This window comes from Moschus berezovskii, chromosome 17, assembly GCF_049115385.1.
Source record: "Moschus berezovskii isolate FMDL1 chromosome 17, NW_MosBer_1.0, whole genome shotgun sequence".
NCBI classification, from domain to species: Eukaryota; Metazoa; Chordata; class Mammalia; order Artiodactyla; family Moschidae; genus Moschus; species Moschus berezovskii.
In genome coordinates, this window is record NC_142476.1 from 60,180,798 (window position 1) to 60,206,068 (window position 25,271).

General features: G+C 42.2%; 1 protein-coding gene across 1 annotated transcript in view; it reads left to right on the plus strand.

Moving 5' to 3' along the window:
* Positions 1-24,294, plus strand: part of DRC8 (dynein regulatory complex subunit 8) — a 135,946-nt gene extending 111,652 nt beyond the window's left edge. Inside the window, exons 5-8 of the mRNA XM_055419733.2 lie at positions 6,521-6,600; positions 7,188-7,230; positions 7,335-7,401; positions 14,971-24,294. Coding sequence (XP_055275708.2) covers positions 6,521-6,600; positions 7,188-7,230; positions 7,335-7,401; positions 14,971-15,086 — 306 coding nt within the window. The 3' untranslated portion in view covers positions 15,087-24,294. The remainder of the gene's footprint in view (positions 1-6,520; positions 6,601-7,187; positions 7,231-7,334; positions 7,402-14,970) is intronic.
* Positions 24,295-25,271: the final 977 nt, after the last annotated feature.

Consider the following 25,271-nt stretch of genomic DNA (forward strand, 5'->3'; position numbering starts at 1 on the left):
TAGTAAGAAAGGGACTTATAACCCCAAAGAAGTACTTATCCCAATTTTTACACAACAGCATCTGGGATGTTTGGAGTAAATAATTTTTCTAAAGCAGGTAACTTTAGGCTTTTCCATTTGTAAGACTAATTGGTAAATGCCAGTGAATTTTTGTTATCATTTTATTCTATCCAAGGTAGAGAAGTATTTTCTAAATTGTATTAGTGTTTTGGTTTTGAAGCACAATTTATATCAAAATGTGCATATGTGATGTTCAAGTCTAACTTGAAATATCTCATTGTTTTTATATTTTTACTACAGATAGTTAAAAAATTCATATGTATGTCTTATTTGGTGACCTGGAACTAGATGAAATGTAGGTGCTTTATAAAGCATCTTAACTACTGGTATTATCTTGCTTTTGTGAAGCGTGAAATAGTTCAGTTTATTGACGGATTGTATGTCCCTGGGGAGAAATGAATTTTCAGTGTGTTTTATTGTGCCTATGCAGAGAATTCAGTATTAAAATAAATAATGCTTTAATGAGAAAAGAGATGGCCTGATGACTTCACTGTGGGAATGGGAGAAAGGACTCTGGGCTGTGGTCCCATCACAGCACCCGACTGCCCTTGAGGACCGTGGAGGGCGCTTTACCCCTCTGTGCCAGAGTATCCTCAGATGCAAAACACATGAAGAAAAGTGTCTTTTCCCAAGGTAGAGTGAGAAAGAGTATTTGCCTCATGCTTTGAAACTTAGATAAATGTTGATTTAAAAACAATCCCACAGTATTTATATGTTTATTGAGATGGCTCCTTATTGGGCTGCTGCTGCTGCTGCTAAGTCACTTCAGTCGTGTCCGACTCTGTGTGACCCCATAGACGGAAGCCCACCAGGCTCCCCCTTCCCTGGGATTCTCCATGCAAGAACACTGGAGTGGGTTGCCATTTCCTTCTCCAATGTGTGAAAGTGAAGTCGCTCAGTCGTGTCTGACCCTTAGCGACCCCACGGACTGCAGCCTACCAGGCTCCTCCATCCATGGGATTTTCTAGGCAAGAGTACTGGAGTGGCTTGCCATTGCCTTCTCCGCCTTGTTGGGCAGGAGAATGCAAAGAGGCTGTGGAGTGGCTGGAGGCCCTGTGCTAGCCTGTGGAGGCGGGCCCCTTTGTGTGTCAGGGAAGCAGGGTATTTTCTTCAGATTGCCTCTGCCACCATAGTTCTTTGGAGGAGGAGAAGCCAGGTGTGTTGGGGACTCAGTCTGCTTCCAGATAGACACCTGCTGGCTATTAAGATGAGCTCCTCCTATAAATGGTACTTGAAGGCTAAGCTGGAGGTCTTCCTACAAAGAGGTTTTATTTCCTCTGCATTCATAAATGCTCCCGAGCTTCCTTTCTAATTATTACCTCCTTTCTATCACCTTAGCCTTTCTCTTAGATGAAACAGACCAGATTAGAACTTACTTTGCCTCATTCACATACACAATAACAAGATTATTTGTTTTGTTTTTGTCTTTTGAAGAGGAGGAAGATGTGACAGATGGCTGTCTGTTACTCTCCTCTGCTTTCAGTCCAAGCAGCAAGTAGGGGAACAGCAGAAGTGGAGACATCATGGCTGCTGATCTACAAACCCTCTCCTCTAGGCAAGGGTGCAGGGGCAAGGGACAAGGGATTAGATATGCCTAGCAGTTTAATACATTCATGCCAAATTCCATGTGGCATTTTACAGAGAGGAGGCAGGATCAGACTTCTGTAAAAAACAGTTCCCTATGGTGGGTGAAGGAGGCTGTGTCTAAACTTTTAGCACCAGAGATCGATTCTGTTAGGAGGATGTGTCATTGCAGAATATAGAACCAGAAGTGTGTACACTACTGATTAAAATAATAATAATCATAATAATTCAAGGTTTACAAATCACCTTTATGTCATATCTCTCACAACGTTTGTGTGCAAGCGTATAAAGTTTGGTAGAACTGCTATAACACAGTACCACAGACAGTGTCTTAAACAACAGAAATTTATTGTCTCACAGTTCTGGAAGCTAGAAGTACAGAATTAGGGTGTTAGCAGAGTTAGTTCTTTCTGTTGGCTAGGGGAGAAGCATCTGTTTTGGGGCTTTCTTCTTGGCTTGTAGAGGCTTGTCTTCATGTTTGCATGACATTCTCCCTGTGTGCATGTCTCTGTGTCCAGATTTCTTCTATCAGTTATATTGGAGAAGGGCCTACCCTAATGACCTCATTTTAACTTGATTACCTCACTGATGATAAACTTGATTACCCTGTCTCCAAAGAAGTCACATTCTGAGATGTACCAGAGATTAGGACTCCAACATATGAACTTGGGGAAGATATAACTCAACCCATAACTATCTATATATGTTTATATACAATATGATTAAGTGTGGTTCAATATTTGATATATTTCTATTAAATTTTAAAGGCATTTAAATAATCATTGAGCCATTATTGCATAACATTTATAGAAAGTAGTGTTTTTGTCCAATCTTACTCATGGCCTCATAAAGTCAATTAGTTTGTCCTGCACCAGAAGTAATAGAAGCACTTATTATCCTCCCCTCTATCCACCCATTTCCAGATTGTCAGGAAGGTTGTTCTATCCTGCTTTTCTTGCTTCTCTTTTATGATAGAAAAATGTACCGTATTTTAAAAATGCCTTTAAAAAACCAGTGGAATCAAAATAAAGCATGGAGTTTAGTAAATAATCGTACGTCAGTATTGGTTCAGTGGGTGTTACAATGAACCAAGTAGAGTTGTACCATAATAATGCAAGGGTAAATAATAGAGGAAACTGGGAGGTATATGAGAACTCTCTACTATCTGTAAATCTGAGTTATCGGGGACCAGCCTCGATAAGGCCCAGGGTATCCTCGGGATGAACGGCGTCGGCGTTAGAGAGAGAGAGAGAGAGACAGGGACTGATGATTCCTTGGTTTACGCTGGAAACCAATAAAACCCCAGCACGGGGCTTGCTCTGTTTACGTAGGCCGCAGGCGCCCTCTCGAATCACTGGAGGCACCCCACCAGGGCACCCCCTCGAGTGGGTCTTAGAAGCCCAGGTAGATAAGTAAACTCAGAGGGCCCAGCGCTCCAAGGATCTCAACCAGAAAAAGGAGAATAGAGAAAAGAATGGAAAAAGAGAAGGAACGACACGGGGAGACCAAGCTTCAGTGAGCAAGGCCCAAAACTTTATTTTCCAGTGTTGCTTTTATACCCTAAGTTATGCACATAAGAAACAGAGAAAGGGAGGTATAGATTCACACCAAAATCACGTGGGGTCAGCAGTCTTGACCCTTATCAGGATCAGGGCTTATTTTTGTGTGTCTTGTGATAAAAGTTTTAGGTGGTTTACATCCTCTTCTGGCCAGGGGGCCTGCTAACAGTTTATGGCCCTCTCTCCTAACAATAGGTTAGTTAGCAAGTAAAAGGCTTATATTCTTTTAAGGTGACTTTCCTAGAGTCAGGTGCTAGACACATAACAAAGTTACATTCCTATAAGGCACCGGTGTAGTGAGCTGCAAGAAAGGAATTTATTAACTTAAGATCTGATGTGGTTAAATCAAAGGCTACTACTTATATTCTCTATATGTGATTAATATATTTCCAAGGATACAATAGATAGAGGAAACTTTGCAGCAAGCATTGATTCAACAATGAAATCTTTTTTAGTACTACTCTAATGATTTTAACTTCTTCAACAGATTCCTGTATTTTAGAATATTAGGCTTTCTGTCCTTGCATGGCTGGGAGGCTATAAACAGTCACATTCATAGTTGTAAGAGCCCGGACAAACTTGTCATGCAAGTTAGAAAGCTATCAGAGGGGCTTGGATTGGAACACTCCTATTAAGCCGAGGAGAACTTTTAAACTACAGCTCTGAATTAATGTTTTCAGAGAAAGGTGGTTGGGGGGAAGCCCCTGTAAGTATTAGAGGACTTGGTAAGAGGCATAAGATAGTAAAGCAGTCAGATTCCGGTTTTCTTTGGGGTAGATGCTCAGGTAAGTCCAGGGGGCTCCTCGAGTCCTGATTAGCCTTTGCCCGTCAGGCCTCTTCCCCAGTTGACCTTTGCCATGGGTAGGATTTCCCTCGCTGGCTCCCGGCACTGAGTCTATTCTAAAATATGTTTATTTAAACAAAAACTTTTAATAATATAAGGTAGTGTCTAGTATATGTTATACAGTTCATTAATGCTGTATTTAGAAATATTATATAATTGTACTATTTTTATGCCATTGCTTAGAATTCTCTTAATACAAAAAGAGATTAGATGTGGCCTCTAGAGGACAGTGTTGAGTCATAGAAAGATTTTCACAATCTGTCCAAGTTGAAAATGGACTTACATATTTTTCTTCTTACTTTTTTAACCCTAAGGCCTTTATTTGTTCATTATCCCTCTTTAAAAAAATCAAGGAAAATATATGCCTCATCTTCTGCTATCCTGATTCATTGGAGTTTTGCTTTAACTTATTATTTTTGTGAAGTTTTAGCTCTGTACAGATCCTTCAGGCCATTTGGCTGTACACAGAATAATGTTTTACCTGTATTCACAGCACCAAGGGCTTGTGGAAGTTGTCCAGGGGCATGATAATGGTGGGGTAGACGTTATGAGGGACATAGGATGTGTCTGTGACTTCTCACATGATGGAGAGCGTGCTATAGATTTGAACTCCTTTGGAAAAACTATGGACCGTTGGTGGATTGATGAGGATGCTCATAACATAGGATTTTTGATCTTCCTTGGTCAAGACTGTTGGCTGTGCAGTTTGTTGAGGGTACAGGGAAAGGGAAACAAACTATAACTCTAGGTTCTGGAACAGATTTCTGGATTAATCAGAATAGAAACACAACATTTTAATTTAAAAATTATCCCTCTGGAGGCAATCTCATGAGATTGGCATTTTAGTTTTAAGCAGTTTGTGGGACTGGGAGTTAGAGTGCTACTTGAGCACGTCTGAACCAGAGCCACACGAACTCTGATTTGCAAATTGCTTGCCTTGGATCTAGAGGCAGCTGAAAACAATTGCTCATGTATCAGTGGCCTCAGAAATTCTGAAACACATCATTCTGTCATTAGATGGATGACATTTTTTACTGATAGTGGAGTTCAAGGGCTTGCCTCATACTAGGTGAGAATCTAGTATAAACATTAAAAAATAGTTGTCATTTGATGACAGTGCGTTCCACTTAGCAGCACCTATAGATTTCTTATCTTTTGCTCAAAGAATAAATCTTTTAAAATCGCCACTGTTGAATTGGGATGTGTGAGCCTTTTAATAGGATTTTTGAAAGGGAGTGGAAAATTTACAGCTTCTCATAAATAGCCTGACATGAAATTTAAAATCAATGGAGTACCGTTCAGCCGCACCATCAAAGCTGAACCTTGTGAGCTTGAGTCTTCCTCATTCTCATCTAATAGTTCTGGGCACCAAAATTGTTAGGTGTCGTCTTAATTAGTGGTGGTGTAACAGTGTTCCACAGAGCATCTAGTTATTTAATGAATAGTACAGTCCTTGAGTTTGATTGGTCCCCTAATCTGGTCTCTTAGCCAGTGTTCCTTATGTCAGGGGAAGCATTAGTCCATCTCAGTTGTGCAAGTCAGAATCCTGGGAGTTGTCCTTGACCCTTTTTTTTTTTTCTTTTTCCTCATCCTTGCCTGTGATGGATACACTGCCAGGTTTTCTTGGTTTTATATCTTAAGTGTTTCTTGAAAATACCCACTTCTGTCTCCATGGCCACCACTCTAATCCAAGCGCTTATCATATCTGCTTAGACTACTGCAGAAGCTGCCTTACCCACAACCAGTGTGACCTTTTAAACACACATCTATGAGACCTTCAGTGATTTAGGATAACAGTGTCTTGCGATAACAACCAAAGTCCTGTTCATGGATAGTAATAGCTTGCATGGTTTAGTCCCCATTTCTCTCTCCAGCCTCATCTGAAAACATTCTCCTCCTTGCTCCATATGCTTCAGCCTCCTGGCCTCCGGTGCATCCCACAAGGTCTTAGTTCCTATAATTTCATCTACTGGGAGTGTCTTTCCCTGCTGTTTTTGATTACCTTTTACTCATCCTTTATAATAATCAACTCAAGTGTGATTTCTTTATGAATGCATTTCCTGATAATTTGGCCAAGAAAAGTTTTCTTTATTCTATGTTCTAATGGAGAAGGAAATGGCAACCCACTCCAGTGTTCCTGCCTGGAGAATCCCAGGGACGGGGGAGCCTGGTTGGCTGCTGTCTATGGGGTCGCACAGAGTTGGACACGACTGAAGTGACTTAGCATTCTATGTAATAGACCCTTGCTCCTTTACTTCATTGTTTCTTACATAAACTTATAATTAGACACTCAGCTTTGTTGTTTTTTTGATGGATTTATGTCTCCACTACCAGAATATAAACCCTATGAGTGGGGACCGTGTCCAAGTATGCTCATTATCAGATCCCCAGTACTTGGCACAGTGTTTGGAAAAAGAGGCTGCTCACTACATTTGCTGAATAAATAAGTGGCTGTTATTTACTGACTGTTCAGGTAGAGGAAGAAGAACCCACTGGATACATTCGATTTGAGAAATTTCTACCAGTGATGACTGAAGTGCTACTGGAAAGAAGGTAAGAAAGTAAATACAATTGTTGAGGTAATGATTAGAACTGCATTAATTGCAAAACACGTGGCCTTTTCACTTTGTATGTTATACTCAGCTAACGTTTATCACAGAATAGCTTCCTCCTAGTTTTTCTCTACACTTCTGAACTGCCAGTTGGTATGTTCTCAGAAATATCCACCACTTCAGTATTAATATAATAAGTAAAGTGTAATTAAAGGGCAAATAAGCTGCAAAAAGCATAAATCAACAACATTCTTATTAGCTTCTGTTTGAATTATCAATGATAAATAAGAATTAACCCTAATTACTTTTCTAGAGAAAGTGTAGCATTAGCTTACCATAGTTTATTTACTGTAGGAATTTTGTTCCCGTAATGGTGAAAAAAACTAACAGATAACATTTAATTAAGTATTCCTTGTGGGTGTGGAGTACTTTCAACTTTATTATCCAGAAATCCAAAAATATTTCAGTGAGGGATGAATTATTATCCTAGTATGCTAGCAGCTTTATTTATTTTTTAAAATGTGATCATTTGTTATTTGGAGATTGAGCTAAATACTGTGGTGTTTTCTCCTTTTATTGCATAATTAGATATAGACCAATTCCGGAAGATATCCTTCTTCGAGCTTTTGAGGTATGTAAGCCACAAATTTTACATATATTTATGTTTACGTGAAAAAAATCATCATGTGGAATTTTCATCAAAAAATAGAGTATCTATCTTTTCCTTCCCCCTAGGTATTAGATCCGGATAAACGTGGATTTCTTTCTAAGGATGAACTGATAAAGTATATGACTGAAGAAGGTGAGAGTGACTCATTACTTATAAATGAAATTCGCTCAGTTGGGTCTCACTCTTTGCAACCCCATGGACTGTAGCACCAGGCTTCTCTGTCCTTGGAATTCTCCAGGCAAGAATACTGGAGTGGGTTGGCATTCCCTTCTCCAGGGGATCTTCCCCACTCAAGGATCAAACCCAGGTCTCCTACACTGCAGGCAGATTCTTCCTGTGTGAGCCACTAGGGAAGTCTTATTACTTGTTAACAATGACTTATTTAAATGATTAATAATTTTAAAACAATTATGCAAAAGTTCTAGAGGATACTTTAATCATTCCAGTTAAAAGAAGTTACTTAGTATTGTTATTACTTTGGTTTTGGAGTTTTGTGGTGGACAAAGGGTAAGTTAAGAGGGGATGGATTATTGCCTTATTGGATTTTGTAAAGTATAATGATACTTCTATAAATTGAAGTCATTTCATTCACTTAGAGTATTTCCAGAGTAAAAGGTATGTCACTAGGAAAACGTGAACTGTCAATCACTCTTGTTACTAGATTGAAGATTTCAACTGGAGTCTGTAAAAATTCCTTTTTATTAAAAAAAAAAAAAAAGGTTTGTTTATATTTCTTTTTTGGCTGTGGTGGGTCTTCATTGCTCTGTGCAGACTTTCTATAGTTGCAGTGGGTGGGTAGGGCCTGCGTCTTAGTTGTGGTGCACAGGCTTCTCATTGTGGTGGCTTCTCTTTGTTGCAGAGCGTGGGCTCTAAGGAGTTGCAGTGTGTGGGTTCAGTAGTTGTGGCACAGGCGCTTACAGCATGCTCTGCAGCACGTGGAATCTCCCTGGACCAGGGATCGAACTGGTGTCCCTTTTATTACAAGGCAGATTCTTAACCAGTGGACCACCAGGGAAGCCCCCAAATTCCTTTTTAAAATAACTTCTCAGTTGGTAAAGTTAGGGGCAATACAGACTCAAATGTATATATGAATTCCATTAAATTTTTCATTTTTATGCTAATGACAGTGAATATATTTGCTTTACACTTAAACTGTACACACACGCACACTTATACGTAATACCTGCACACCTCTGTAGGCCATACTATTTTCTTTAGGAATTCTCTCTCCTTAGTCTGATGTGTAAACTTGTTTTCGCTGAATGTCAGTAGCCTAATGGACATGCTCTTGAAAACTTTCTCCTTGGTCACCTGCCCTCTTCCCATATCAAGTTAAAACTGTCTCTCTGTTCAGTCACTAGTTCACAGATGAGTCCTGAGTAATTCAGAGTTGCTAATCAGTTGAGACAATCAGAAGTGCATGAAATTTTGAGTACGGAACCCTAAGACTGGGTCTCCATGTGCTGCTGGTTTGACCATTTTGACTTGGTCCACCGCTAGGTGATAATGCGGAGGGTGGAGTGAGTGTGACATGGCTGTTAAAGCTGCCACCAAGAACTCATGACCCTCTTAAAAGTATCGTAGGGATGAACTTTGATGGAAATGTGATGTTTCAAAGCATCAGCTTAGGGATTAAACTAAGGGAAATAAATACTAGGATATATTCAGTTCAGTTCAGTTCAGTTCAGTCACTCAGTCGTGTCCGACTCTCCGCGACCCCATGAATCACAGCACGCCAGGCCTCCCTGTCCATCACCAACTCCCGGAGTTCACTCAAATTCATGTCCACAGAGTCGGTGATGCCATCCAGCCATCTCATTCTCTGTCGTCCCCTTCTCCTCCCACCCCCAACCTTTCCCAGCATCAGAGTCTTTTCCAGTGAGTCAACTCGTCGCATGAGGTGGCCAAAGTATTGCAGTTTCAGCTTCAGCATCAGTCCCTCCAATGAACACCCAGGATCGATCTCCCTTAGAATGGACTGGTTGGGAGGCGCAGACGCGAGAGACGCCCGGCTCTGGCGGCGCAGACGCGAGAGACGCCCGGCTCCGGCGGCGCAGACGCGAGAGACGCCCGGCTCCGGCGGCGCCGACCACGTGCAGAATCGTGGCTGAGATGAGCTACCCCGCGCCCAGGGTTAGGGCGGTGGTCGAGAGGAGCTGTGCCACGTTCAGGAGGCGGTGGCTGCTTGGGCACCGGAGGGCCGAGAGGAGCTGATCCACATTCAAAGTGGGAGGGGCGGCCTTGAGGAGATACCCCTCGTCCAAGGTAAGGTACAGCGGCTGCGCCTTGCTGGAGCAGCTGGGAAGAGATACTCCACGACCAAGTGGAATATAAGAATCCAGTGTTCTGGGGAGGAAGGAACAAGATGGCGGAGGGATAAGACGGCAAGACCACTTTCTCCCCCACAAATTCATCAAAATAACATTTGAACGTGGAGTAAAGTCCACAAAACAACTTCTGAATACTGGCAGAGGACATCAGGCTCCCAGAAAAGCAGCCCATTGTCTTCTAAAGGAGAGAGAAGAAATCCAGCTCCACCCACCAGAACACCGACACATGCTTCCCTAACCAGGGAACCCGGACAAGTCACCCGTCCAACCCCACACACAGCGAAGAAACTACATAATAAAGAGAACTCCACAAACTGCAAGAAGAGGGAAAGGCCACCCCAAGCAAAGCAATATAAGCAAGAGGCAGAGAAATACCCAGCAAGTAAAGGAACAAGATAATTGCCCACCAACACAAACAAAAGAAGAAGATATAGGGAATTTACCTGATAAAGAATTTCAAATTTTGATGGTGAAAATGATTCAAAATCTTGAAAGCAAAATGGAGTTACAGATAAATAAGCTGGAGAAAAGGATTGAGAAGATGGAAGAAAGATTTAATAAGGACTTAGAAGAAATAAAAAAGAGTCAATATACAATGAATAATGCAATAGATGAGATCAGAAACACTCTGGAGGGAACAAACAGTAGAATAACAGAGGCAGAAGACAGGATAAGCGAACTAGAAGATAGAATTGTAGAAATAAATGAAACAGAGAGGAAAAAAGAAAAACGAATTAAAAGAAATGAGGACAATATTAGAGTCCTCTGGGACAATGTTAAACGCTCCAACATTCGAATCATAGGAGTCCCAGAAGAAGAAGACAAAAAGAAAGACCATGAGAGAATACTTGAGGAGATAATAGTTGAAAGCTTCCCTAAAATGGGGAAAGAAATAATCACCCAAGTCCAAGAAACCCAGAGAGTCCCCAACAGGATAAACCCAAGGCGAAATACTCCAAGACACATATTAATCAAATTAACAAAGATCAAACACAAAGAACAAATATTAAAAGCAGCAAGGGAAAAGCAGCAAATAACACATAAGGGGATTCCCATAAGGATAACAGCTGATCTTTCAACAGAAACTCTTCAGGCCAGAAGGGAGTGGCAAGACATACTTAAAGTGATGAAAGAAAATACTCTACAGCCCAGATTACTATACCCAGCAAGGATCTCATTCAAATATGAAGGAGAAATCAAAAGCTTTACAGACAAGCAAAAGCTGAGAGAATTCAGCATCACTAAACCAGCTCTCCAACAAATGCTAAAGGATCTTCTATAGACAGGAAACACAGAAAGAGTGTATAAACTTGAACCCAAGCAATAAAGAAAATGGCTACGGGATCGTACTTATCAATAATTACCTTAAACGTAAATGGGTTGAAATTTTCAAAAAGGCTAGGAAACAATTCTCATAGCCATCAATAGTTCAGTGTTGAGTTCATGAATAGTTTTTAAAGTTTGGGACAAACTGTAGTATTTGCTATTTGAAGTACTATTTGTAATTGGCATATTACGATGTAACATTGGTCTTCATTTCCAACTTAAAACGCCTAAAAATGCCTAACAGGTTTTTAGATTTGTGAATTTTAGTTGAAATGTATTTTACGATGTTACTAAACCTGCAGAAATATTGAAATATTTCAGAGAACTTATTCACTGTACATTTAATTTATTTTATTTATAAAAGTTATGAACTGTAAAAAAATAAAAAAAAATAAATAAAGACAGATATTAAAAAGAAGCTGAATGACAAAAACATGAAAAAAAATTAGGTGTACTGAGTTTTAAGAGTTCAGTAAATATTTGAGTACAAAAAAAAAAAGAATGGACTGGTTGGATCATGGCAATATGAATTTAGTCAAAATGACCAAATTGTTAGCAGGATGTGCCTACTGTGTGTAGGTAAGGGATACAAGAACAGTGAGAGGTAATAATACTAAAATCTGCTCCCTTTCTCAAGGAGATTATACTCTTACAGGAGGGAATAAAACAATTTGAAATGTAAGATAGTAGAAAAAAGTGAGTATCAGAAGATCAGTGTGGTCTGGACCAGCCTGGAAAGCTTGGTCTGGGAAGCCTTAAAGAGAAAATAGGTTTCTAAAGATGGTAGAATAATATGGGTGAGTTATCAGGAGAAGAGCTAAAATATTATACATTATAGCACTCCCTTACATCATACGTCTTAGGAAGTGCTCGTTAAATTAATGAGCGAACGAGGTAGAATGGCTGAAGGAGCTGATGAGAGGAAGACGTTGATTGATAAGAAGCATGAACAAAGATTGGGAGGTAGGAAAGAGCATGATATTTTGGGAGACTGAGAAAACCCAGAGAGTCTTGTTGGAAATGAATCTAGATTAACCAGGACTAGATTGTGGAGGCTGAGGCTCAGGAGACTTTATCCTATGGGCAATGGAGAAGCACTGTAGGGTTTTGAGCAGGTGAGCTGCGCAGTGCAAGAGGGATTGTGGGAAGGTTGACTTGCTGGTAGGCTTGTGAGAAGAGCAAGAAAGAAGTTAGACTGGGGAGACCAGTTAGGAGGCTGGTTCAGCATTTTGAAGGTATCCTAATAAGGGCTATATCTAGCAGTGGCAATGGGAATGGAAAGAAGGGATTGATACAGTAGTACTGTCTGCAGCAAGATCCACAGGTTATGCATGATGAGCAACCGAATGCAGGGCACACAGATGGGAGCTGAGTCAAAATAACAAGGCTTTGGCCTGGGTAGTGGGTATTAAGGTGGTGGTCCTCACTGAAATAGAGGAATCAGACCGCAGTGCATCCAGAGACAGTGCAGCTTTTCACAGTATCCACAGAATACTAATCAGTTTGAGAATATACATTCTAAATGCCCAGGATGTTATATGATGAACATAAGTCACATTGAATCAAGCTCCTACAGGATAGAAGGCCGCATGTGTCTAGGTATGTATATGGTGTCAAGTAGTATTTATTAGCAGGAAAGATCTCCAAAGAACTTTTTTGAACTAACACATATTGCTGCCTATGTGCCAGGCAATGTTCTAAGTGGTATTCAAATAAGAACAATTTTAATACTCATAACAAACCTATGAACTGTGGTGTTAGAGAAGACTCTTGAGAGTCCCTTGGACTGCACGGAGATCAAACCAGTTAATCCTAAAGAAAATCAATCCTGAACATCATTGAAAGAACTGACGATGAAGCTGAAGCTCCAATACTCTGGCCACCTGATGCGAAGAGCTGACTTATTAGAAAAGACCCTGATTCTGGGAAAGATTGGAGGCAGGAGGAGAAGGGGATGACAGAGGATGAGACGGTGATGGCGTCACTGACTCAATGGACGTGAGTTCGAGCAAGCTCCGGGAGATGGTGAAGGACAGGGAAACCTGGCGTGCTGCAGCCTGTGGGGTCGCAGAGTCGGACATGACTGAGTGACGGAACAACAACAGACCCACGAGACAGTATTTTCCAGACAGGAAAACAGACACAGAGAAGTTAGGGACTTGCCCGGGATCTTAACGCTAACGAAGCAGTTGAGCATTTGGACCCAGGCAGTCTGGCTCCCAAGCTGTGCTTTTAACGATTAAGCTATTTTCCTCCCACCCTTAATCAAATACTACTTGTTTCTCTCCTTGCTTGAGGAAGCAGTGACCACCTTCTGAATTTCATTGTGAACAAGGCCTTGTTCCAAGCGACCGAGTGTGGTTCCTAGATCCTGACTTGTTCTGCTGGCATGCAGATCCAGTTCCTCCAGGCACGCTCAGGGGCTGCCTGCCTGTTTTCCTCATATGCTGCTGTCCTCAGCTCTCAGCAGGGATACACGGTTCTTACCTCTCATGAGGTGGTTCGGAGATTAACTTAGTATCTGTGAAGCACTTAGATCAGTGCCTGGCAAACAGTGGTTCTTGATAAATATTTGTTGTCAGCGTTCTCATAAGGACTCCCATATCCATCAAGGTTCATTGGCAGTGGATTTAGTATTTACCAATTAGGTTATAAGAAAGATTCAGAGTTTGTCTTTTTAGACATTTTAGGCGTTCTTTCTTTCCTTAGGATGTAAACATGATTTCAAAAAACCACAAGCATGTTCCATCATTTGGTAATATTATCATCATCGTCATAAAAACCCCCACTTGAATAATTTCTATATTAATGACTGAATTCCACCTTAGAAGGCATGGTTTGTTGTAGTAGGTGACTTAAGTTCATAAGTAGGTAACTCTCAGGCCTTGGTAATTTATCTACTTGGATTAATACTCTTGAGGAATAAGGTGACAATTTGGATGTTTCTGTATTTTGGTTTAATATCAGAACAAAGTTCTGTCCTAAATAGATGACAGTCTTTCCAATGTTCTTCCTAAATTTGCTTTTCATCTTGGTGAAACCAGTATCCAAGATGGACTTCAGTTGTTGTCTGAACCCAACTAAAGCTCACAGATTTTCTATCCAACTTTTGGGTTCATTTGACAGCAACACTGGCCAAACTATAACAAAGAGGACTGGTTTGAAATGACTGGTGAGTGGCATCTGTGGTCACTGGGTGCAACTGAGTCTCTAAATTGACCTGCCCTCGTTAGAGGATAGGCATAGACATTCTTACAGTTTGGACTTCCCTGGTGGCTCAGACGGTAAAGCGTCTGCCTACAATGCAGGAGACCTGGGTTCAATCCCTGGGTCGGGAAGATCTCCTGGAGAAGGAAATGGCAACCCACTCCAGTATTCTTGCCTGGAAAATCCCATGGACGGAGGAGCCTGGTAGGCTACAGTCCATGGAGTCGCGAAGAGTCGCGACTGAGCGACTTCACTTTCACTTACAGTTTTAAACCATGTTATCTGTTGTTCAGCCTTTCTGCATAGCAACCGTTTAATCCTTTCTTCATATGCTTACTAAACATAGGAACACATGTACACCCAGGGCGGATTCATGTCAACGTATGGCAAAACCAATACAATATTGTAATTAGCCTTCAATTAAAATGAAAAAAAAAGAAAAAAATATAATGATTAGACTTCCTATAAAACTATGACTTCAGGTTAATCCTTTTAATTGCCTTTTTGGCAATTTTAGTGATTTTAATTTAAATAAAAAACGTTATTTATGATGTTTTCATGTCCTCCTGCTGTTTTGGCTGAAATGATTGATTTTAAAGGTTGCTTGAACTATGCTATCTGCAAGGTAAAATAACTCCAAAATTTGCCAGGAGTACGAGAGCATACTCTTTGAACCTCTGGACTGTCGTGATATGCTGGCTTTCTGGCCCCAGAGAGAGTAACCTGCAACACAATGCGGGATGGTGGGGCTCCGTGGCAATTTAGTGGACTAGTGGAAAGAGAAAGGAAAAAAAATCAGATGACTGTAAATGATGAGTGTCCCTTCTTGTTCTCCCAGGTGAACCTTTTTCTCTGGAGGAAATGGAAGAAATGTTGTCTGCTGCAATTGATCCAGAATCGAATTCAATTAATTATAAGGACTACATAACAATGATGGTGATAGATGAGAATTAAACACTCTAAAGACTTAATTTCTAATTGAAAGTATAATTTTAAAGACTGCTTGTCCTTGTTAATTTCACATTTTATCTTATAACTCCTACATATTGCTAATTAATGTCTTGTGACAACTATTTCAAGATATTTTGTTCTTTAAAGGTGATCATACGGTTTAAAATACAAATCTATTTAGCATGTCTAGCCAAATGGAATGACACATTACATTGCTAATTAAACACATTGCTTTTAAGCTATTCATAAAATATTTAACATTACTCATGGATTATTGTTAATGTTCTACAATAAAACCCAGGTTGCTTTCAAATTAATTAAGCTGACAAAAATGAAGACTGATTAGAAAGACCTAAAGTTTAGCATATGAAGATCTTGGGATGGGGCAGGATGACCACAAATTGAAAATGAGTAGTAATGTGTTGACAGCTTCTCTTTAAAACAACAAACACTTCATCAGTCAGAGTCTGGAAGGAGAGTCATTGAAATGGATGTTAATAGTTAATTTCTTGTAGGTGCCAATTTCAAATCTCATTTGAGATGATAGTCACTTAGTGCATGTAAAAATTTAAATTGGCTGATCTAGCATTTTACCTGGAGAAGGCAATGGCAAGCCACTCCAGTACTCTTGCCTGGAAAATCCCATGGACAGAGAAGCCTGGTAGGTTGCAGTCCATGGGGTTGCTACGAGTCAGACATGACTGAGCGACTTCATTTTCACTTTTCACTTTCACACATTGGAGAAGGAAATGGCAACCCACTCCAGTGTTCTTGCCTGGAGAATCCCAGGAACGGGGGAGCCTGGTGGGCTGCCGTCTATGGGGTCACACAGAGTCGGACACAACTGAAGTGACTTAGCAGCAGCAGCAGTAGCATGTTACCTACCATTTATGGCATAGCTAAAGGAGTTGAGATGGTTGACCCTTGAGAAAAGAAGACTGATTGGAAACTGATAATGTGTGGAAGTGGCAGTTCTCTTGTGGTTTTTAGAATCTTACCTATTCAGAATACCTGTCATGAGAATATTGTTCTGAATACTGAGTAAGAATATTGAGAAATTTTATGGTATATAAGAGGTACAAGTGTTGAAAGAGCAGAATAACGTTTTCTGAGTATAAAGAATCACAATGGAAAAGCAAAGAGGAAAGTCAGGTGAAGGAAAATGAGTCATTTTCCATAACCGGTATCACTCTTTCACATACACACTCACACTGATCTTTATTTAAAGGTGCTTCACCACTACATGTGCGTGTATATATAGACATATAAACATTTAATGTTGCTTGCGATTGTTCCTCCTAGACATGCAGGGGGCTGCTACTCAAAAGACTATTACTGTTTATTCATTCATGAAACCTTTACTGAGAATTATTAGATAATGTCGGACTTCCCTGGTGGCTCAGTGGTAAAGAATCCATCTGCCAGTGCAGGAGATGCAGGTTCCATCCCTGGGTTGGGAAGATCCCTTTGAGAAGGAAATGGCAACCCACTCCAGCATTCTTGCCTGGGAAATCCCATGGACAGAGGAGGCTGGCAGGCTACAGTCCATGGGGTTGCAAAAGAGTCAGACACTAATTAGTGACTAAACAACAACATTAGATAATGTACTGGGAATTGGAGTTGCACATGAATCAGTCCCTAACTAGTCAAGATTACAGTTTGGTGAGGGAGACCTGCAAGTCCGTCAGCAATCACATTTCAGACAGGGCATGTTCAGGGGACTGTGGAAGTGCCGAAGAGGGCAGCTGACTCAGCGTGGAGTGGGGAAATTTCTCCGAGACAAAAGATTACTTTGAGTAGAGAAGGCTTTCTGGAAACAAGTAACATCTCACTTCAAGATGAGTGGTTTACTAAGTGGGCAGCAGGAACAAAAACCTTTACTGAGGTTCTCAGTAAAGGTTTCAAGAAAAAAAGAAAAAAATCCAGAGGTGCCATGAAACACGGAACCGTCTGGAAATTTAAAGTACTGCTAGTTCAGTATGTCTGGAATGGAGGAGGTCTGGGGACATGAGAGATGAAAGAGGGGTGGCAGTCAGGAGCTGTATCATTAAGGATATTGGGTTAAGTGTACAGTTAAGGTTTTAGTGTAAGAGTTTGAACTTTCTTCTGAAGATTATAGAGAAAGATCATTTGTAAGTAAGGAAAGTAGACTTGAAGAGTGAAGACTGGAAGTAGGGAGACCAGATGGTAGCCCTTTGGTTGGTGGGAGGAGCGAGATTAGGAAAAGTCAAGCCTGAGTGCCAGGTCTCTGGCTTGGACAATGGGTGAATTGTAGTGTCATTCATTCAGAAATCCAAGAAGCCAGTCGGGGTTGGTAGGCAAAATGATGAGTTTGGCTCTGGACACCAGGGAATTGAGGAGCTAGTGAGATACCCAGGTGGAGACATTCAATAATCAATTGGATCATTAGGAGGAAGAGCTGGGCAGAGACATGAATCTCTGAGTTCTCGGCTTTTAAATAGTAGCTGTTGCCTTGGCAAGGAAAGAGAAGAGGGCCCCAGGGAAGCGTGGGGAACACCAGCATTTAAGAGAGGGCAGAGGAAGAGGAGCCACAAGACAGTGGGAATGCGAAGTTGGAGAGGAGGGCCAGCAGGGGAGAAGCGTCATGAAGCCAAGGTAGGAGAGAAGTACTCGGAGGCAGTAACCAACCCTGTCAAATGTCAGGGAGAGGCGAGGCCAATTAAAGACAGAGAAAATGTCCATCACAACAGAGTTCATTGATAGCCTCTGCTGGGGAAGACTGGGTGAAGCGACAGGGTGCAGAGTCCAGTGGGTGGAGGAGCAGGGAGGGAGGAGCAGGAGGAAGTAGAGCACGGAGGACAGTAACGTGGCCGTGACGAGAAGGGGAGACGCAGGGCTGGAGAGAGCAGGCTGAGGGAGGTGGACACAAGCAGGCACATTTATATTCAAAGGGCTGAGAGCTCGAGGAGAATGGTGAAATTTGGAAATATCTCTTGTGGGAAATGGGAGAAAGAATTGAGAAAGAGCCTATATAAAGATTTCAAGAAATGCGGGAGGATTTTGTTCAGTAACATGGGCCCAGGAGCAAAAATGATGGATCGTTGTATTGATTCAGGATTAAGGTTTGTCATTTGGGTGAGATGGAAGCAACTGAAGGTCAAGGAGCAGAGGAATTCACAAGAGAGCAGTTGTAATGATGGTCTCTGGTCCATAGGTCAGGAGAGATACAGGTGGAAGTGGGCTACTGGATTGAGAGAAGGAGGCAGGGCCTCCGATGACCAAAGGGGCAAACAGCTTGTGGGGCGGATGTTCGAGGTGATTGGCCTTCCTGCCATTCCTGAGTAAGTGCATGCTTGGTTTGAAATTTGACTTCCCTGTGTTCTTAGAGTGTTCTTTCATTCTCCTGTCTTGTTATTATAGTTAATAACACTAGCTAACATCTGGTGACTGATGACTATGTGCCAGGCACCGAGCTAAGTGCTTTTCCTGTATTAGCTCCTTTAATCCTCACAAACACCCAGTGACGTGGATCGTGTTATGTTACCTCCATTTCTCCCAGGTGGTAACACAGCTATAAGGCTGTATTCATCAGTTTGTGCTGGGTGATGCCATGGTAACAAATAACCCGAAACCTCAGTGACTTACTGCACGAAGAGCTCTTTTTGTGTTCATGTTTTCTGTCACCTGGGACTCCGCCTCACGTGCTGTCTTTGGGCAGCTCATCTCCTTCCTAAGCAGGGTGACCAAGTGTCCCAGGCTACCTGGGGGTGGCCTCAGCATTCACTTGTTGTCCCAGTGTAGTTGTTAACAGATCTCCCTCTTAGAAGTGTCCCTGTTTAGATGATGAATATGTGGTCTTCCTATTTGAGAAACAGTGCATCAAAATGGTGGCGAGGAATCATCATTTACAGAAGTTTTTATGAAAAAGTAACCACAGACTACATTTCTTCACAGGAAGAACTACTGTGAAGTGCTTCCCAGGAAGCATTTCTTCCTTCACTAGTGTCCTGAGATTGTGCTGAGGTGAGAGCCAAGTGAAGGCGTAAGGTGCCACTCACCCAGCCGTGCGTCTTAGAATCACCGCCCAGAGAGAGCATGAGCCACGTGCCCTGAGGCCAGGGCAGAGAAGTATGAGGCAGGTGGTGTGATGACCCCCAGAGCCTTAGCAGACAGTCTGTTTCTGATAGGCGACACACTGCAGCTGGGGAGGAGGATGCCAGAGACATGCAACACCCTTGAAGGTGGAAGCATACCCGGGGCATATCACTCGGCAGCAGCAGCCGGCACCAACGCGCACTGTGAAAGTGGGCACTGGTGCCCCATGCGGAAGCCCAGGCACAGACTGGTTGGGAGCCCACAAGGCAGCTCTGAGTTGTCATCTCTAAGCCCGTCGCCCTGCATGACTCTGGTCACAACAGAGAAATACAGGCTGGTGAATCAGCCCCAGTCTCTATAAATTGGCTTCCCAGGTGGCTCAGTGGTAAAGAATCCACCGGCCAATGCAGGAGATCCCAAGGACATGGGTTTGATCCCTGAGTCCGGAAGATGTCCTGGAGGTGGAAATGGCAACCCATTCTCATATTCTTGAAAATTCCATAGACAGAGGAACCTGGTGGGCTGCAGTTCATGGGATCGCAAAGAGTTGGACACGACTGAGCATGCAGTCCACATGCATTCTTCATAAGTGGTAATGTCATATTCTCTTTTGGGGAAGGATGCTTCAGGATTGGGTACCCCCAAGTCTCACCTTCTAGAATACTTTCAAAAGTTCTGACTGATGTCAAACTTCACACCCTGTCTCAAGGAAATTTTATCTCTTTAGTAGTTAAAAGTTTTATGTATGATTTATTTTTCTATCGTTAGCATTAATTTGTTTTTTATAAGGCCATGAAGAAATGCAACAGGCTTCCCACAGAAATCTTATTTTATCTCCTGGTTGCTGGATAATTGCAGCATATTTGCAAAAGGAACAATTTTCTTTATATTCTAACCATTTAGAGTCATATTTTACCTCTTTCACTCATCTTAGCCCTCAGCATCTAGTTTAAGTCACAATGGTATTTTCCTGGCAAGAAGAGAGCTCAGTCTCTTGTGTAGAAAGGTTGCTTGTCCATGTGACTCCAGGCTTGTGCAGGGCCCACCATCTCGGGCCCTGCGGAAACCCAAGTCTGCTCTCAACCCCTCTGGGCTGGGGAAGCTCCATCACTCAGGCTGGGCTGCAAGCCTGGCATCGAGAGAGCCTCTCGCCCTGACCTCTGTTTTGCCTGTGACCCACTCTGGGTCAGGCACTTCCCTCCTGTGTGCCTGTGTCTGAAAGATAAAGAGCCCCACTCTAGTTCTTCCCCCTTCCAAAAGCAGTGCAGATGGAATCCCCTTCGCATGTACCCAATGTCCAAGTGTCAAATGGTAAGAGACGAAGAAGAATGTCCAAGACGGCAGGCTGGTTGGGATTTTCACTGGTAGGATTTTCACTCCATTTTTTGTGGAATGGAGTGCGTTTAGGGCTTTGTCCCCTTCCTTCCTTTCCCTTTCCTAACCACTTCCAGTTAAGAAGGTTACCGTATTTATATAGCCAATTCCCTGTAGAAGATCAGTGTTACTACAGTGTCTCTTCTGGGCAGGTTAAGTAGGCAGAGAACCTCCTGGTTTCATCTGCCTGCCTCGTGCCAGGTGTGACAGTCTCCTGGGCCTGCACCTACTGAAAGTATAGGTGACCAATCACCTGCTGAGAAGCACGTGGGAGGGGGTGCTTGTTAGAAATTTAAACTCCCAGGTCCCATTCCAGACCTCTAGAACAGACCCTCCAGAGGTAGAGCCCAGGAACCCACATTTTCACAGACATTCTCAGGGGAGTCTTATGCATGCTAAAGTGTAAGAGCCACTGTCTGAGATAATGAAAGTGAAAATTATTTAAAGGTTAGTGTGACAGAAATTATTGTTATTTTAAAAAGTATTTATTTCGTTGCATCAGGCTTTAAAAAAATATATCTATTTTTGGCTGTGCTGAGTCTTTCTTGCTGTGAGTCGGCTTTTCTCTAGTAGCGGTATGCAGGCTTCTCATTGTGATGGCTTCTCTTGTTGCAGATCACTGGCTCTAGGGCAGGTAGGCTCAGTAGTTGTGGCCTGCGGGCTTCATTGCCCTATGGCATGTGGAATCTTCCTGGGCCAGGGGTCAAACCTGTGTCCCCTGCATTGGCAGGCATATTCTTAACCATTGGACCATGAGGGAAGTCCGGAAATACAAATTTTAATCACTGAATGGCATCTAGTTGTTGGGATGTAACTTAACTGATTTAACTAATTTCTTTTTTTTTTAAATTTATTTGTTTTGATTGGAGGCTAATTTACTTTACAATATTGTGGTGGTTTTTGCCATACATTGACATGAATCAGCCGTGGGTGTATAGGTGTCCCACCATCCTGAACTCCCCTCCCACCTTCCTCCCTACCACATCCTTCTGGGTTGTCCCAGAGCACCAACTTTGAGTGCCCAGCTTCATGCATCAAACATGCACTGGTCATCTGTTTTACATATGGGAATATACATGTTTCAATGCTATTCTCTCATATCTTCCCACCCTTGCCTTCTCCCACATAGTCCAAAAGTCTGTTTTTTACAGTGTCTCTTTTGCTGTCTTGCATATAGGGTTGTCATTACCATCTTTCTGAATTCCCTATATATGGGTTAATATACTGTATTGGTCGTTTCTCTTTCTGGCTTACTTCACTCTGTATAGTAAGCTCCAGTTTCGTCCACCTCATTAGAACTGACTCAAATGTGTTCTTTTTTATAGCTGAGTAATATTCCATTGTGCATTTCTTATTCCTGGTTGTTTAAATAATTTTCAAATATTCTCTGTTATAATAAATTGCTGTATACCTCCTGGTAGTTAAATCTTAATTATTTGCTTAGAACATATTCCTAGAAGTAGAACTGTTGGATCAACTTTAAAGAGCTGGAAACCTTTTTAAAAGTCTACTGTTAATTCAAGGTATCTCAGAGGAAGATTGTTCTCATATCCCAAACCTCATCAGCATTTTTTTGTGTGTTTAATTTTGCCAAACTGATGGGCAAAAAATAATCTGATTGATTTCTTGAAATGTGCATTCTGTTGATTACTTGAACTTTCTAAAGGTTCATGACCATGTATACTGAAGAATTCAATTGGATTAGCTCAAGGAGTGGAGAAGGCAATGGCAACCCACTCCAGTACTCTTGTCTGGAAAATCCCATGGACAAAGGAGCCTGGTAGGCTGTAGTCCATGGGGTCGCGAAGAGTCGAACATGACTGAGCGACTTCACTTTCACTTTTCACTTTCATGCATTGGAGAAGGAAATGGCAGCCCACTCCAGTGTTCTTGCCTGGAGAATCCCAGGGATGGTGGAGCCTGGTGGGCTGCCGTCTATGGGGTCGCACAGAGTTGGACACGATTGAAGTGACTTAGCAGCAGCAGCACCTCAAGGAGGCACCAAATTTGAACCTCACAGATTGTTTCCCATCAGATATAAGAACCCCTCTTGTTGCTATGAAATGGATCCCACAAAACACAGCACGATGGGCAGATACTGAATTTAAGAGGTACCCTTTCATTCTGAACGATTAACACTTGGAGAAGGTGATTAGTGAGAATGAGCCACTGTCGCACAGAACTGTTAGCAGGAGATGTCACAGATACTCAAGCAAAGAAACAGGACCTTGGGAAATAAACATGCAAATGAGAAGTGAGGAGTGATCACCAAGGCCAGAAGAAGAAGCCACTGGCCATCTGCTCCACTGCTAGCTTCTTGGGATGGGAACATGTTTCCCAATGCAGTTCATTTGCTCATTCAGTCACCATGTATTGAGTTCCTACTACGTGCCGGACGCTGTGCTCGGCACCACAGGTGCCAAAATAAGTGGGAGACATAGTCCTTGTCCTTGAGAGATTTCATTCTTGAGGGAGACAAGTCATTACAAACAAGTAATAGTTGTTCAGCAATGCTAGCAACGTGCTTTGCTATCAGAGCAGAGAGCTGCCAGCTCTGTTGGTGGAACTCACAGAGAGCTTCCTAGAGGAACTGATCAGATGAACCCACAATGGTTTTTGTTATTCCTATTGGCAGTACTGCTGCAGTCCTGGGTGGGAAAGAATGTGCCGGAATGGGGTGGCTTGAGGCTCATGCTAAAATAGAGTGACAGCTTAGGCTTAGGGAGGATAATAGGCCTGCTTTTGGATTACAGTTGTGTCAGGTACAGAATATGTGAGTGGGAAAATTCATTTGATGTGTCTGTACCTCTTGCCCAGGTATAAAATGGCGATAATCATGTCTACCTTGTAGATACCCTAGTCGGGTTACCCTGAGCATTAAGGGCTACCTGCCTAAGACTTGATAAGTGGTATCTACCATTACAAAGCACTCAGCTGGTAAAGAATCTGCCTGCAATTCAGGAGACCTGGGTTCAATCCCTGGGTCAGGAAGATCCCCTGGAGAAGGGAATGGCTACCCACTCCAATATTCTTACCTGGAGAATCCCATGGATAGAGGACCTTGGTGGGTTACAGTCCATGGGGTTGCACAGAGTCAGGACATGACTAAGCAACTAACACTTTCACTTTTTCACAGGGTTGCTTTGAGGATTAAGGGCTACCTGCCCAGGACTTGATAAGTGGTATCTACCTTTACAAAGCACTCAGGGAATATCCTTTGAATGATGAATATAAATATTTCCCCAATGTTCTCAATCTTTTAAAATTATAAACAAGGTTGGGTCCAGATACTTACAGGATTTCTGGGAATAAGAAAGGCTGTTGGGACTTCCCTGGCAGACCAGTGGTTAAGACTGTTTGCATCCGCTGCTGCTGCTGCTGCTAAGTCACTTCAGTCGTGTCCGACTCTGTGTGACCCTGTAGACGACAGCCACTAGGGGCTTGGAAAACTCCCTGGTATTAGGAGTGAGACCCACTGAAGGAAAGGTGGAGAGAAGAAAGAAGAATGGTTATGTGTAGCATGGGCTGCTGGAGGCTGGCAAGAGGGTAACTGCGAAAGAAGTCACATTCTTTGTCTAAGATCCATAGAAATAGACCTGAGGAGGGAGGGTAGGTTTGGGGATAACACAGTAAAAAGAGGCATGGGGCAGTAGACTGAACATAGAGTCAGAAGACAACGATGAATTGTTTTCAAGTGCCTTTCTGGGGATGTTAGAGTTTAAAGGGTGCTTGCTTTGGTAGAGAGGTGGGGACATGAGAGAAGGGTCTATGAATGGAGCGCAACCAAGTTCAATTGGCTTTGGAACTATCTTTGCGAGGGACTGATCACCAGTTTGTGAAAGTGAAAGTTGCTCATTGGTGTCTGACTCTTTGTAACCTCATGGACTATACAGTCCATGGAATTCTCCAGGCCAGAATACTGGAGTGGGAAGCCTTTCCCTTCTCCAAGGGATCATCCCAACCCAGGGATTAAACCCAGATCTCCCGCATTGCAGGCGGATTTTATTTTTTACCAGCTGAACCACAAGGGAAGCCCAAGAATACTGGAGTGGGTAGCCTGTCCCTTCTCCAGCAGATCTTCCCAACCTTGAACTGAACCAGGGTCTCCTGCATTGCAGGCAGGTTCTTTACCAATTGAGCTATCAGAAAAGCCCGATCACCAGATAGGTGATTAAATAAAGGACTTCCTTTTAAGAAATTTCAACACAAAAAGAATGGAGTAAATAGACCCCCATGCAGCTATTACCCATTAACATATGGCCAATCATGCTTTATCTATTCCCCTCCACAGTTTCCCTGACCTCAACTCTTACCCTTGCTGGATTATTTCTAAACAAATTCTGGGACATCACATCTATAAGGGCTTTGATAATATCTTTAACAGATAAGGATCTCTTCCTCTTTTTCCCACACAATCTTGAAACTGTTTTCATAACAAAAAATATAACAATGATTCTTTAATAACATCTGATACACAAACATTATTCAAATTTCCACAGTTGTTTTATAAATGCCATTTTACTAGTGGTTTATTCCAGTCAGGATCCAAAAAAGGCCTATGTATTGAGTTTGGTTAATGTGTCTTTGCATTGATCGCTGAGGAAGGCTTTCTTATCTCTCCTTACTATTCTTTGGAATTTTGCATTCAGATGCTTTTTCTGCATCAGATTTCCTTTTCTCCTTTGCTTTTCGCTTCTCTTCTTTTCACAGCTATTTGTAAGGCCTCCTCAGACAGCCATTTCGCTCTTTTGCATTTCT